This window comes from Pelobates fuscus, chromosome 12 (assembly GCF_036172605.1).
Source record: "Pelobates fuscus isolate aPelFus1 chromosome 12, aPelFus1.pri, whole genome shotgun sequence".
Taxonomy (NCBI): domain Eukaryota; kingdom Metazoa; phylum Chordata; class Amphibia; order Anura; family Pelobatidae; genus Pelobates; species Pelobates fuscus.
Window position 1 is genome coordinate 100,617,879 of NC_086328.1, and position 15,521 is coordinate 100,633,399.

At 38.6% G+C, this 15,521-nt stretch overlaps 1 protein-coding gene across 1 annotated transcript in view; it reads right to left on the reverse strand.

Annotated features, from left to right (window-relative positions):
- Positions 1-12,609: 12,609 nt before the first annotated feature.
- The window catches only part of LOC134578530 (mucin-17-like), a 65,211-nt gene continuing 62,299 nt past the window's right edge, over positions 12,610-15,521 (reverse strand). Inside the window, exons 37-40 of the mRNA XM_063437511.1 lie at positions 14,436-14,564; positions 14,188-14,242; positions 13,382-13,514; positions 12,610-13,182 (exon numbers count right to left, since the gene is read on the reverse strand). Of these exons, the coding sequence (XP_063293581.1) occupies positions 13,011-13,182; positions 13,382-13,514; positions 14,188-14,242; positions 14,436-14,564 (489 nt within the window). The 3' untranslated portion in view covers positions 12,610-13,010. The remainder of the gene's footprint in view (positions 13,183-13,381; positions 13,515-14,187; positions 14,243-14,435; positions 14,565-15,521) is intronic.

A 15,521-nucleotide genomic window follows, 5' to 3' on the forward strand; every position in this document is an offset into this window, starting at 1 on the left:
GGCAGCGTATGGGAAAGAAGAAATGGGGAAAATAAGTTGTCAGACATACAATAGTGTTAATGTAACATTGTGATTATATTCTAGTGACAATCCACGTTATTGACAATATGCTCCATTGAGTTATATGCTTATGGAGTGTATGTTGGGTAAATAATAGGCCAAAATGTTAGTTGTATATTTATAAAATGTGTGATACATAGATAATGATCCCGATCAGCGTGACGTCATTAAGGAAGTGACACTCCTTCAGTACATTGATATTTACATACCGGAAATGCTCTTTTAGCCATATTAAGACAAATGTGCAAATGTATGGGGAAAGAAATGGGAGGAGTATTGGATGTTGGTAGTCAACCTTTTAATACCTACCGCCCACTTTTGTATCTATGTTGATGGTAAAATGTCCTTACTGCCCACTAGTGCCACAGTAACTAATTTTATGTGTGATTTTTTTTTTCTTTCTAGATAGGAGAGGTTTTTAACAAAAAATAAAAATGTACTTAAATGTATCTATTTGTTTTTCTTTTTTTTCTGTTTTCTATTCTACTTTTTTCCGTGTGTGTGAAGGGTGCTGCACGCGTATGTGTGTGTGTGTGTGTGTGTGTGAAGAGTGCTGTGTGTGTGTGAGATGTGCAGTGTGTGTGAGTGTTGCAGGCAGTGTGTGTGTGTGTGTGTGTGTGTGTGAAGGGTGCTGTGTGTAAGGGTGGCAGTGTGTGTGTGAAGGGTGCAGTATGTGTGAAGGGTGCTGTGTGTGTGTGTGTCTGAGGTGCAGTGTGTGTGTGAGGGGACAGTGTGTGTGAGAGGTGCACTGTGTGTGTGTGTGTTGAGGTGCAGAGTGCGTGAGGAGTGCAGTGTGTGTGTTAGAGGTGATGTGTGTGTGTAAAGGGTGCTGTGTGTGTGTGTGTGTGAGAAAGGTGCAGTGTGTGTGATGGATGCAGTGTAAGATAGTGTGGGTGAGTGTGTAGGGCACAGTGTGAGTGAGGGGTGCAGTGTGTTTGAGGGGGCAGTGTGTGTGTGTGAGGGGTGTAGTCTGTGTAAGGTGGGCAATCTGTGTGTGTGTGTGACGGGTGCAGTGTGTGTGTTTCAGGGGGAGTGTGTGTGTGTGTGAGGGGTGTAGTGTGTGTGATTGAGCTGTGTGTGTGTGTGTGTGTGTGTGTGTGAAGGAGCTTTGTGTGTGTTTGAGGGGTGTAGTATGTGTGAAGGGTGCATATGGCCTATGCTGTGTGTAGGTGGGTGAGATGTGAAAAGCTATCTTACTATCTCCCCCTGCCTTCTTCTTACGTTTTACCAGGAAGGAGGGACATAATGCTGCAAGCCCTGGTTGTCCAGTGGTTGCATGTTCACTTTGCCTGCAGTTCCTCCGGCTGTAAGCTAACTCTCCTGTCCTCCTGTGAGCACAGCACTGTATCAGAGAGTTGCCATGATAACACGTGGCAACGCTCTGATCAGCCTGCTCGCAGGAGGAACACAGAGCCTCCCAGGCCCTTCCCTCCTTCTGCTGGAACTAAGTGCCAGCGGGCTGGTGTGGTGAGGAAGATCTTTGGTCTCCTCACCAGCCCAAAGGACTTACAGAAAGGCTGGCTCTGCATGGACCGGCAGGGGAGATGAAAGGATCTCCCCTGCCGGCCTTGGTCCATGGCCATCGAGGCCCCCCGGGCGTTTTCTGCAGAACCCACCACCGCCCACCTGAAATCCCAAACCGCCCACTAGTGGGCATTAGGGACCAGGTTGACAACCCATGGTCTAATATGACAATCAGACATTCTTGAATAGGTCATATGTATATGTATTTTTTTTAAAAAAAGCTTTAAAAAGGTAAAAACATTTTTAATTTTAACTGTTTTAGTAATGTTTAAGAAAAAAAAAACACCACCCCCTTTTACCCAGTCTAAATAAAAATGAACCCTTTCCCTGCCAGTTGATCACTGCCTACAGTGATCAACATACAGATCGCAGTATTATACTGTGATCTAATTTTTTTTAACCCCTGAGGACTAACTTTTATTTATTTTTTTTAACCCTCAGGGGTTCAATTTATTGAATTAATTCATTTAAATATTTTATAATTATATATTTTGCTAGCTGGGGTGGGTGGGAGTTATGGGAAAATGGGGAATTTACTGTTAGTGCTGCTTACTGCTAGTTAGGGGTTAACGGTAAAAGAAAAGTTTAGAAAAAAAATGTAAAAGTGTAAAAAAAGTTAAGAAAATGTAAAACATTTAATAAGTAAAAAAAAAAGTTTAAAAACGGGTTTTACAAAGTAAAAAAAGTTTTACAAAGTAAAAAAAGATTTACAAAATAAAAAAATACATTAAAAAATGCTCATTACCACTACACTTGGTACAAGCTAGCGGAAAAATGATCCCATGCTAAGGTTCAAAATATGCCTTTTGAATTGCCCTGGGATGTCTTCTTTAAGAAATGGTATGCCTTTATGGGGTAATTGGATTATATAGCCTTGTAAAATACTCTAAAATGGGACATGGACACAGCGTAAAAATTCAAAGTTTGAAAAAAACTGGAATGGCTGTGTCTCAAATGTGCCCCTTCAATGTCCACATATACCTGGCAAAGGTACATACGGGGGTATTGCTGATGATATGGATGATGGGAGTGGATGATTTGGATGATGGGAGTGGATGATTTGGATCATGGGAGTGGATGGATGGTGGGATTGGATTGATTTGGGGATGGATTTGGATGATGGTAGTGGATGGATGATGGGAGTGGATGGATGTGGATGATCGGAGTGGATGGATGATGGAATTGGATTGATTTGGGGATGGATTTGGATGATGGGAGGGGATGGATGATATGGATGATTGGAGTGGATGATATGGATGATGAGAGTGGATGGATTTGGATGATGGGGATGGATAGATTATGGGGATGGATATGGATGATGGGAATGGATGATGGGGATGGATATGGATGATGGGAATGTATGATGGGGATGGATATGGATGATGGGGATGGATATGGATGATGGGGATGGATGGATATGGATGATGGGGATGGAAATGGATGATGGGAATGGATGGATATGGATGATGGGGATGGATATGGATGATGGGGATGGATGGATATGGATGATGGGGATGGATGGATATGGATGAAGAAAGAGTGTGTGTGTATGTCTAATTTTTTACTACTTGTGTGTTTGCATAGAAACACTATATATAGAGAGATCTCTATATATAGTGTTTATAGGCAAACACAGTTTGGCTGAGGAGGGGGGTGGGTATAGAAAGTGAGCTGAGCTGTCAGTCAGACAGCTCAGCTCACGAACGCGCATTCCGCGCACATGCACGGTTGAGCGCTCAGTTTCTTCATAGGGCGGCATTCAATGCCGCTCTATGAAGAATGCGATTGGTGCAGCGTGAAACCGCGCATGCGCACCACATCGCAATGACGCTTTTCAAGGAGAAGCGTCCTATTGGGCCCCGCGATTTCGTCATTTTGACGAAAAAGGGGGCGTGGCCTAGCGGGGAGCTCGGCGCTGGAACGGAGGTAAGTTTTATTATTAAAACTTACTCTGATTTTTTTTTTATGACAAGTTCATATAAAAGCAAGAAAGATGGCTGTGGGACCTGTCTTTCTTGCTTTTATATGTTGACTATAGAGTCCCTTTTGTCACGTTTACATAGATTGAGATGGAGCGCAACTGCAGATTTATTAGGATTTAAATTGATGATTAGAAAATTAGAGAATAAAATAGGAATTGTCTATTCAATATAGGAAAATACAGGTACTGTATCTTTAAATACTTCGCAGCTTCCTATATACATGCAATCTAGCACATTTGGTGTTTGCAAGTTTTAGGTTAATGAAGAAAGCTATAATGAAGTTCTAACAGCAGAGATTCGTTTTAGGTTTAAAGTTAGCAGGTTAGGGAGCAGCTGGTGTCTGAATGCTTAACGGGCTTGAGAGCAGGCTGTAGCAGAAATGATTGGAGAAATTGAGAGCAGACTATGGGAGGAATGCTCAGCAGTCTTGAGAGAAAGAAGTTCGTATCACAGATGAAACGATTAACTTAGCTTCCAGAGGGTGGAATTCAGGTTCCGGAGTTCTCCTCCAGGGAGGTTCTTTATGAGACAGGATTAGAGAAGTCCAGATACTAGCCGTGGTCGAGGAGAGGAGAAGGAGGTTAGTTCGAGTTCCAGTCCGGTTCGGTACACAGGTAGGTTTGCAGAGAAAACTTTCAGCCGGGTTGATATCGCGGTAACGCTGTTCATTAATCCAGCGTCTTGTATCTGGCGCGGTCGCATTATGTAGCGTGGAGAGACCGCGTCATAGATGGGGTGTGGCTAAACTCCGTCAACCCGGAAGAGACAGGGAATTACCGGTAGCTGGGGCATGACAGTACCCCCCCCTGTAAGGAGCACCCACCGGGTGCTATCCACATGGTTTAGAAGGATAACGTTTGTGGAATGCTGTAATTAGCCTATTGGCATGGATCATGGAGGAGTTTTCTCATGTATCTTCATCAACTCCGTAACCTTTCCATCTAATGAGGTACTGTAGAGAGCCACGATGGATCCGTGAATCCAGAATTTTTTGGACCTCGTATTCTTCTTCACCTTGTACCAAAATAGGATCAGGAGTAGTGATTACATCTCTATGGAAAGGGTCAGGAAGATGGGGTTTGAGCAAGGAGACATGGAAGACTGGATGAAGTCTTAAAGTAGGTGGGAGTTTCAATTTCACAACGTTACGGTTGATAATAGACAATATTTGAAAAGGACCAAGAAAAAGGGAACTTAGTTTCTTTGAAGGACGGTTGGTGGATATGTTTTTTGAGGAGAGCCAGACAAGATCACCAATTTTATAAGCGGGAGGAGGTTGTCTCTAATATCAAAAAACTTCTTTTGGGTGGAGGATGCTAATTCAAGATTTTCATGTAATTTTCGAAATAGGGAGGACATGTGAGAGATTTGATTTGAAACGGTGGGGTTAGATGAAGGAATTATATGAGCAGGAAACGAAGAGGGATGAAACCCATAATTGGAGAAGAAGGGAGTCATTTTGCTGCTTGTATGAACTGAGTTGTTAAATGCAAATTCGGCCATGGGCAACCATGTCATCCAATCATCCTGTAGGTGGGAACAATAGCATCGTAAATATTGTTCTAAGCATTGGTTAACTCTTTCAGTTTGCCCATTGGTTTGGGGATGATAAGCGGAAGATAGTTTACGTTGAATACGAAGAGAAGCACACAATGCGTTCCAGAATTTGGAGGTAAACTGGGTTCCACGGTCCGATATGATTTCGTCTGGAAGTCCATGAAGTTTCACTATATTATCGAGGAATACTTTTGAAAGTTCAGATGATGAGGGTAATTTCTTCAAAGGGATAAAATGGGACATTTTTGTGAAGCGGTCCACTACTACTAAAATGGTAGTATGATGTTGAGAAGGGGGAAGTTCCACCAAGAAGTCCATGGAAATGGATTGCCAAGGTCTTTCCGGAATCGGTAGATTCAACAATTGACCAAAGGGTTGATGATGTTCAGATTTGGATATTTGGCAGGTTGAACAAGTTTTGACATAGGATTCGATGGTGGTGTCCTGGCGAGGCCACCAATAATATCTTTTGGATAATTCTAGGGTCTTTTTTATACCAGGATGACCAGCCAGAGGAGAATCATGAATGAATTTGAGTGTTTTATTTCTGAATGCGGGAGGAATGTAAATCCTGTCATTGAAATAATAGAGACCATCTTTCAGTGATAACTTAATTGATTTAGGAAGTTCAAGAGCATCCGGACTTAGGCCTTTTATGTCATCTATAAGGGATGTTAAGACTCCGATGACTGTATGTGGGGGTTCCAATTCAATGTTTTTATGGTCAGTATAAACTATTATAGGAGCTTGTGTTCCTTCAAGAAGATGTCGCCAGGTTTCTAATGCTGCTTTTATACTCAATAATTCTTTTTCTCCTATAGGGTAATTTTTTTCGGCAGGAGACATTGCACGTGAGAAAAAGGCAACTGGATGAAGAGGATCTTGAGGAGTTTTGTGTTGGGAGAGGACAGCTCCGATGGCTGTTTCTGAAGCATCTGTTTCAAGGACATAAAGACGTGTGGGGTTTGGAAGTTGGAGGATAGGAGCAGTTGTAAATCTTCTTTTTAATTCATCGAAAGCTGTTTGAGCCTTTTCATTCCAATTGAAAGGATGTTTTTTGCTGTTAAGTGAATTAAGTGAATGAGCTACGTCAGAGTAATTTTTAATACATTTTCTGTAGAAGTTGGCAAACCCCAGAAAACGTTGTAATTCTTTTACATTAGAAGGAATGGGCCAGTTGAGGATACAATTGATTTTAGAACTATCCATACTTATTGAATGAGGAGTAATAACGTAACCTAAAAAGGTTATTTCATTGACGTTAAAAAGACATTTTTCTGGTTTAGCGTATAATTTATGAGTTCTAAGTCTGGACAACACCCATCTCACGTGTTTTTTGTGTTCCTCAGGAGTATTAGAATATATAAGAATGTCATCTAAATAAATGATAACACAGACGTCTAGACGATCCCTGAAGATGTCATTTATAAAATGTTGAAAGGTTGGAGGGGCGTTGCAGAGGCCGAAAGGCATCACAAGATACTCGTAGAGGACATATCTTGTTCGGAAAGAAGTTTTCCATTCATCATTAGCCTTGATTCTAATGAGGTTATATGCCCCACGGAGGTCAAGCTTGGTGTAGATAGTAGCAGTTTTTAACCGTTCAATCAATTAATTTATCAGTGGAAGAGGGTAACGATTTTTAACTGTTATTTTGTTTAAGTCTCTGTAATCTATGATGGGACGTATGGTCTGGTCTTTCTTTCTCACAAAAAACATACTGGAGGCAGCAGGTGAGCTGGAAGGTCTAATGAACTCCTTACGGAGGTTTTCATCCAAGTATTCCTTGAGGATTTTTAATTCAGATTCAGAGAGAGGGTAGATGTGCCCAAAAGGTATGGGGGCACCAGGTATGAGGTCTATGGGACAGTCGTAGGGACGATGAGGTGGAAGTGTTTCAGCTTCCTTTTTACTGAATACATCTGATAACTCAGAATAACAGGAAGGTATAGTTGGTTCTTCAATAGTCTGAAAAATTGGAATATGTTGTAAGCATGTCTCCTTACAATACGCAGAGTTAAAGGTGAGAGAGAAGGGAGACCAAGTAATTTGTGGGTTGTGGTCCCTTAACCAGTTGATTCCTAGTATGATCAGATAAAGAGGAGAAGAGATAATATCGAATATAAGATATTCAGTATGAGTATGATGGGTGGTTGTTCTTACAGGAATAGTTTCATTTATTATAGGGCCCGAGGCTATGAGGGAGCCGTCAATCACTCTGACAGAAACAGAAGTGCTTTTGCGAACACAAGGAATTTTATTTTTTGTTACAAAGGATGAATCGATGAACACCCCGTTTGCCCCAGAATCAATGATGGCTTCAGTCGTAATTCTTTCTTTGTCCCACTGTAATATGAGAGAAATAGAGGAAAATTGAGTGGTTGATTTAGAAGGAAGTGCACTTAGTATTGAAGTGGTATGAGCATGCTTACCGCCCTTTGGCCGTTTCAATAAGGGGCAATCTGGGATCAAGTGATCTTGTGAGGCACAATACATACAGAGGTTTAGTAGACGTCTTCTAGTTTTTTCTTCTAGTGTGAGTGGACTTCTTATAGTGCCTATTTCCATAGGTTAATTTGGTAATGATGGTTTTTCAGTTGTTTTTGAAGGACCAAATTGTTTTTTCCATGATGAACCCGAGAGAGCTTTTTCGGCCTTTCTTTCTCTAAGCCTTCTGTCAATGCTGATTGATAGTTGAATCAGTGCGTTTGTAGTAGGAAGTTCAGTTCTAGAAAGTTCATCCTTTACTGCTTCGGATAACCCAATTCGAAACTGGTTGCGCAGGGTTATGTCATTCCATTGAGTTTCTATTGCCCATCTTTTAAACTCAGCAATGTAATCTTCGACAGGTCTATGTTTTTGCTGAAGGGTTCTGATGGTTAAATCAGTTGTAGACTGTTTGTTAGGATCTTCATAAAGAAGAGACATAGCTTCAAAAAATTCATCCAATGAGTCTAAGATGGGATCGTCATTTTCCAAGAAGGAGTGGGCCCAGGCCATAGGTTCACCTCTTAGGAAGGAGATAACTGAACAAACCTTAGATCTTTCAGTGGGATAAGATCTAGGTTTTAGAGCAATTAATAACTTGCAGGAATTAAGAAACTCCCTGTATTTGGATCTATCTCCAGAAAACTTTTCGGGATTACAGACAGCAGGGTCGCTAGCTGAGTGCATAACAGTATGAGGAGTATGGGTTTGTAAGTCTCTGACATAAGTAAGAATTCGTTCATTTGTAACCTGGAGGTCTTGCATGCCTTGGGCAAGTGTATCGACTCTTTGATTCAGCATAGTAAATTTTGAATCGAAATCTACTGGATCCATTACAGAGGCTGGATTAATCTGTCACGTTTACATAGATTGAGATGGAGCGCAACTGCAGATTTCTTAGGATTTAAATTGCTGATTAGAAAATTAGAGAATAAAATAGGAATTGTCTATTCAATATAGGAAAATACAGGTACTGTATCTTTAATTACTTCGCTGTAGGAAAATACAGGTACTGTATCTTTAAATACTTCGCTGTTGGTAAGCAGCTTCCTATATACATGCAATCTAGCACATTTGGTGTTTGCAAGTTTTAGGTTAATGAAGAAAGCTATAATGAAGTTCTAACAGCAGAGATTCGTTTTAGGTTTAAAGTTAGCAGGTTAGGGAGCAGCTGGTGCCTGAATGCTTAACGGGCTTGAGAGCAGGCTGTAGCAGAAATTATTGGAGAACTTGAGAGCAGACTATGGAAGGAATGCTCAGCAGTCTTGAGAGAAAGAAGTTCGTATCACAGATTAAACGATTAACTTAGCTTCCAGAGGGTGGAATTCAGGTTCCGGAGTTCTCCTCCGGGGAGGTTCTTTATGAGACAGGATGAGAGAAGTCCAGATACTAGCCGTGGTCGAGGAGAGGAGAAGGAGGCTAGTTCGAGTTCCAGTCCGGTTCGGTACATAGGTAGGTTTGCAGAGAAAACTTTCAGCCGGGTTGATATCGCGGTAACGCTGTTCATTAATCCAGCGTCTTGTATCTGGCGCGGTCGCATTATGTAACGTGGAGAGACCGCGTCAGAGAGGGGGTGTGGCTAAACTCTGTCAACCCGGAAGAGACAGGGAATTACCGGTAGCTGGGGCATGACACCTTTAAATTGGCTGTCAGTTCAAAGTGTTTGCCTCAGTCTTTGTGGCAACGACTTTGATCGTAATTTCTAAAATTGACAGTTCTAAACTCAATTTCACCCCTTACTTACAATGGGACTTTGTAAGATTTAGAAAGTAAAATTAATTACTTAGTCTTCTCTGTCACTAGTGTCTGTGTTTCAAATCATTTCTATCCCATTAACATTCAAACAGAGCATTCCATCCCCCTGCTTCATTGCTTATCACTTGGCTTGTTTACATAATGCATTCTTTAGCTCAGGCTAGTGGCTAGTGTTACTGAAAGCAAGAATAAATTATGTGTCTTTGTTAGCCTGAAGATCCAAAATGGAGTCCACTCTGTTCTGAGGGACTCAGGCAATATACACTTTTAATTTCTATCTTAGCACAAAATGTCTGCCGATATAAATATCCTGACATAATGCAGCCTGTTGCCCCCTGTACTATACTGTAGTGAGCCCCTATTAACTTTTATTTTTTATGTAATATATGTCTAATCTTCTCTCCAGATGATTTCTGATGAATCATTTAAAATCTACGTGATAGCTTTCAAGTACGATCTAAGGCGGCTGCAAATATTTATCCACATATTCATATCTGCTGGAAGTTGCAGAGTCCATTCCTGACATTATGAGTCTTCCCAGAGGCTTCTGCAATCTCTAGTGTCTTGGGCAGTTGGTAGAAGACTGGTATTATTGGATGTTGTGTAAATAGATACTTTATTCTCTGTCATTTAGAATGAAAAAGTCCTTCAACTGTTTTTTAAATTGGTGTCTAAGGAGTCGTTTATCTCCTTAACTTCCCCTGTCCCAAACAATATGTGGGAAGCACCAAGAGACCTCTCAAGAAAAGACTATTGGAACTACAAGAAACATCAAGATTGCCTTACAAACACACAGCCTCTCAAAGCACTTTAGCCAGCAACATCACAAAGATCCCAGTGGACTTCATTTTTTTAGCTATGTAGCAAATACATGTTCACTGGAGAGGAGGTGACATAGATAAGGACCTAGAAAGGGCTGAAGCAATATGGATCTATAAACGTATTACTTTAGTCCCAATGTCATCAACGTTGACTTTAAGCTTAATGCATTTCTATGAGGTCCTCCAGTCTTTTTCCCATTAGTCTTGTATCCAGTCATGTGGTTTTTTTTTCCCACTCATCCATATGCATCTTAACTATCACATTATGTATTTTATTTAGAATGGTTCATACGCAAACCAGCATTCAGATTTTTAGTAAGATATCTTTCCTTTTTACTTGCTTGATCCTACTATTTACATCATATTTTACTTTATTCTAAATGTATCCATTGGTTTATATCACCTTCTTTTTTTATCATGCTTTTTTTTTTTATAGTCAGATTTGACAATAATTATTTATGTGCTACCCGCATTTTTCACTTAATTGTATATTTTTCATTTTTTATGTTTTAAATTATTATTTATATTTACATGCACCACTTACATTTTTAATGTATAATTTATCTTATTTATCCATTATACACATTGTCCATGTTATGAGCTTTTAACAATAGGTTAACCTCAGAACCCATTACATTTTTTAGTCCTTTCACCTTTCCATAAACATATAGTTTTTATTATTTGCAATAATTAATTGTTATCAGTTTTCATTGCACTTTAATAATTTTTATCACAACCCATTAAGATGTTAAATATCTATTTAAATTTTTTTCCTGAATGACTGTACCATATCATTTTATATGATGTAATCCTTTCTGCCAAATTAGCTCTTTTTCAAAAAAATACACAGACAATATAATATTTTTTTGCACTTGGTATTCAGAACCAAACACAGTGTCCAGAACTCCATTCTCAAGAGGTTTCTGGCAGTTTCAAACACCCTGACCCACAGAGTAACTAGTCCAATTAGATTTGCAATAATTTAAGGGGCTGTCCATAAATATACTCGGATCCAGCATTCATCCCATTGAATTGCCTCTTAAGCAGTCGATCTGTATTCAACAAAACACAAGAGACAAAAGATTCAATTTGGTTGATCAAATACCAACGAACGGACCAATTTGCAAAACTGAGAGTGAAGCAAACAAGTGGGACACAGACCCCAGAGTAGAATACATGCTAATTTGTTCGCTGGTGATGGACCATTCAGCTGGGCAGACTGCAGCTCCCACACTGCACATCCATCCTAAGCCTACAGGACCCGTTCTTACAGGTTTTATTCCCTATTTGGCTTTTTTTTTTGTACTTATTTAATGTGATAGTTATTAATCTTATTTTTTTACTAAGGTGTAATTCATACAGAGAGCACTATGAATTACCTTTTTTTTATTACAGGTACCTTTGGCAACCAAGTGAAATTTTGTATTATTACATGCAGTCATGTATTGCTATATGTGACTGTATTACAGGAACACTGTACTTACCTGTACTATATTGTTTTAGCAAATAGGTCTGTTCAAGCAAACATTTCCATTGGGGTTGTTTAATTGAGTTAATTGTCATTAGGTCTCTCTGTTTTTTTTCAGTTCAATTCAGTTCATAGGTGTTGTCATATACAACCTTTTGAAGAAACCATTTTACTTGAATTATTGAACCACTTTTGATTTCAAAACAGTAGTGGTTTAAAGGGACATTCCAGGCACACACCCAGGTTTTGTGGAATGTGTAGGTTAGGTTATACATTATTGCTGAATCCCATTCATCCGGTTCAAGTAATGCCTGCTTTTCTGGTGCCACATCCTCCCTTAGTTGTTGTTCCCCAATGTCTTGGTCCTCTTTTATTCTCCATCTACACTGCCTCTCTCGGTAACATTATTAACTGTATGGACTTCAATAACATCTATTTGCTGGTGACTAGTTACCTCTCCTTCCCTGACCTCTAGCCCACCCTCGTGGAGAATATCACAAACTGCCACTCTTCTATCTATAACATGATGTATTTCTGTTTTCTAAAACATCATCTTCCCCATTAGATAGCCCATTAGATAGTCCACCTCCTGCATGTCAGTGGGCCACCTATTATCCCAATCCTTCAATCTCACTGCCTTCATAGTTTTTGAATATCCAATATTATTGTCTCATTATGAAGTAATAGAAGACCAGATATTTTTTTGATACCAAGAATATTTCTTGCTAAATGTAGATCATATATATGAGTGGTAGTCCCTCCATTGCATTTCATCTATATTTCCCATTTGGTTCAGATAGCTTTTATAAAGTGTATACATACATAGGATACAACAAATGGCCATAACTGCAGAAGATAATTCATTACCTCTTTGATAAAGCAAATTCATGTTACTTGTATTTTTTTTTTTTTTTAAAGAATACCTTATAATATACTTCTTCACACTGGAGCCAAGTTTGATGCTTTCACTTTTGATGTTTATTAAGAGCTACCATTTATTACAGAACATTATTAATTTATAAGAGAATATAATAAGTAAGATTCAGAAATTTTTGGACACAATGTTCATCAAAGCTGAATTAATATCCATTCTCTAAACGTGTGGATCACAATATGTCTCTGCTTACCTTTAAGCTATAGTACCTCATGACGCTTTAATCTAGGATAGACTATAAAGGAAATCACCTAAGTACACAGGTCATATAGCTTTTACATATATAATAAAAGTCTAAACCTACTCAACATGTGTCATGGGTATAAAGATATGAGAAAGGTGCTTAATGCATATATACAGAATGTTACTTCGTAGACATTATTACTCGCTCAGCTTTGTTGATTATTTATGCCAGTAAACCACTATACAGATGGTGTACACACTGCCCCGGCACAGCCACAGCTAACCACATCAGTATAACTATAGCTCTTGTATGTTCCATCATCACAAAGCAGTTGAACAGTCTTTGTCTGTACAGCCATTTCTGTGCAGCAGGTACATTGATGATTAATGTTCATTGTACTCATGGAATATCTGGTGTAAAAAAAAAAATCTCATTACTCCTTTTTTGAAAAACATTAATATTTCATATCAGAACACTTTCTAAGGAATTATAACTGAAAATATTTAAAATATTTCAGATTTAAAAAAAAGTTCAACATAGCAACCAATAATTTCAAGATGGGATTAAATAAATATATCATTTATAAATCTACTCTAGTTGGTGACTTACATAGATGTTCCCATGCAGGGTCCTCCACAGTATGTGAGCTCTACTTGCAGTTCACAATTGCCTTCTTGCAAAACTGTGACATTCTTTCGAGCACTGCAGTCTTCAATCACTTCAGGTGTCTTCGTAACATCAACTATAAATAAAGAAAGCACACAATTAAATGAATTAAAAGACTAAAATGGCAACACTGAACAAGCCAATCAGTACACATAAAAAACCCACACCAACAAGAGTGTTGCAGCTTGTCTAACTAAAGTGTGTATTTGCATGTGTTGTGGGTCTCCCTAAGTCTAAAGGGTAATCTAGACATGGACACCTTGCTCACTTTGCCCAGAAGGTTATCAACTATATGTCGCTGATGAAATCTAAAGAATGCTTAAACAATTGTTTAGGGTTGCTTTATCTCTTGTACAGTGGGAACCTGTCAGCATTTGGGTTCTGGACTATTCATGTGTGTGGGACTAAACTGATATTGTATAAATCCCCTCTGTAATGGCACATAGAAACTAAACATTTGTATGAGACTTGACAAAGGACTTACTGAGAGGAAAACTACAGAGTTTATGCCTAATTCACAGTCTTCCCCTAGTCTTCTCACAAATTATAATTTGAATTATTTCCATATGACTAAGATCACCTTAAAAAAAGGGTTTTATTAAGTCATTCACTTATATGATTTCCTCAATGATTCTGCACTTTGTATCTATATTGCAGCCATCTTGTCATCTAAAATTAGTTGTATATTAATTATCTGATAGCATCACAAGTAACACAAGTCTAGGGATGATCCAGTAGATTTTCCTTACCAGTTTTGTATGTACACGTCCTACAGCAGCCATTAGGTTCAAATGTGAGTGTATTCTGTAAATAAAATCATTTGGACTTTTTTAGCAATAAAAAAGTTACTTTTTCAGTTACCTAATATCTAATGTATCTTGTTAAGTTAAAATTGAATTTCAGAGAAAAGTCATCTTGTTTGTAATTTAATTGTGTTTAATTACAAGGTAAACCACAAACATCAGGAAAATATTAGAAAAAATAAACCATATATTACCAGTTCACATTTATCGATGTCTATATCCTGGCACACAGTCTTCACTTTGGTCAAGATAGGCTGTCCATTTTCTTCAAGACATTCATAGTAGGAGCAGGTGCTCTCTGTTGGATGATATACCTTTCCGATCTAAGAAAAAGAAAAGAAAAGGGTAATTAACTGTACTCTTACCTTTAGATTTAACATGTAAAGCAGTCAATTTCATATCAAAGTATGTGTCCATCCTTAGTACTTCCTTTATGAAGACCAGTCTAGTAATTAGAGAAATACAGACGTGCTAAAGGGTGCTCTAAAGGAACACTATAGTGTCAGGAATACACAATCTTGATGACCTCAGCCAATCCCAGATTAAAGCACTGAGAGGCTATTGCACATTCTCTCCAGTCAGCCAATCAGCATCTCATTATAGACACACGCTGTATCAATTTGCCTCTTTGGGGAACGTTCAGCGACTCCATGCAGAGTGTGGAGATGCTGAATGTATTGCACACTGTGGAGCACTTAGATTGGTAGCACTTTAATGACTTTCTGAGTGACTGCCATTAGAGTTGTTACTAGGCAGCAATGTAAACACTGTCTTTTCTCTGAAAAGGCAGCATTTACATTGAAATGCCTGCAGGGACATGCTATAGCCACCAGAACCACTACATTCAGCTACAGTGGTTCTGGTGACTATAGTATCCCTTTAATGTTAATGGGATTATCTATTATCTATTAATGGGATTATCTACCTAAGTAATTAATTGGAAAACCAGAACAAATGGACCACATAGCATAATTTTTCTTGACAATATTTTAATAGTAAAAAAATTAAACATTATTAGGGTAGTTCAATGAAAATAGAAAGTGAATTTAAAACTTAAAATCAACATTTTCAAACTGAAAATGTTTTGAAATATTTTCTAATTTGGCTATTTTGGGCTAAATTTTGAAATTCACTTTCAATTATTCACTTTGGTAAATGACCATTTCAATGTTATTATTTATTATTGCAGGTGGTTGTAAATTAATCATTTACTGCCGGAAATATGAAGAATGCAGTAAATCTAATTAAATTTGGAGGCATCTGCATGTGAAATAATAAAA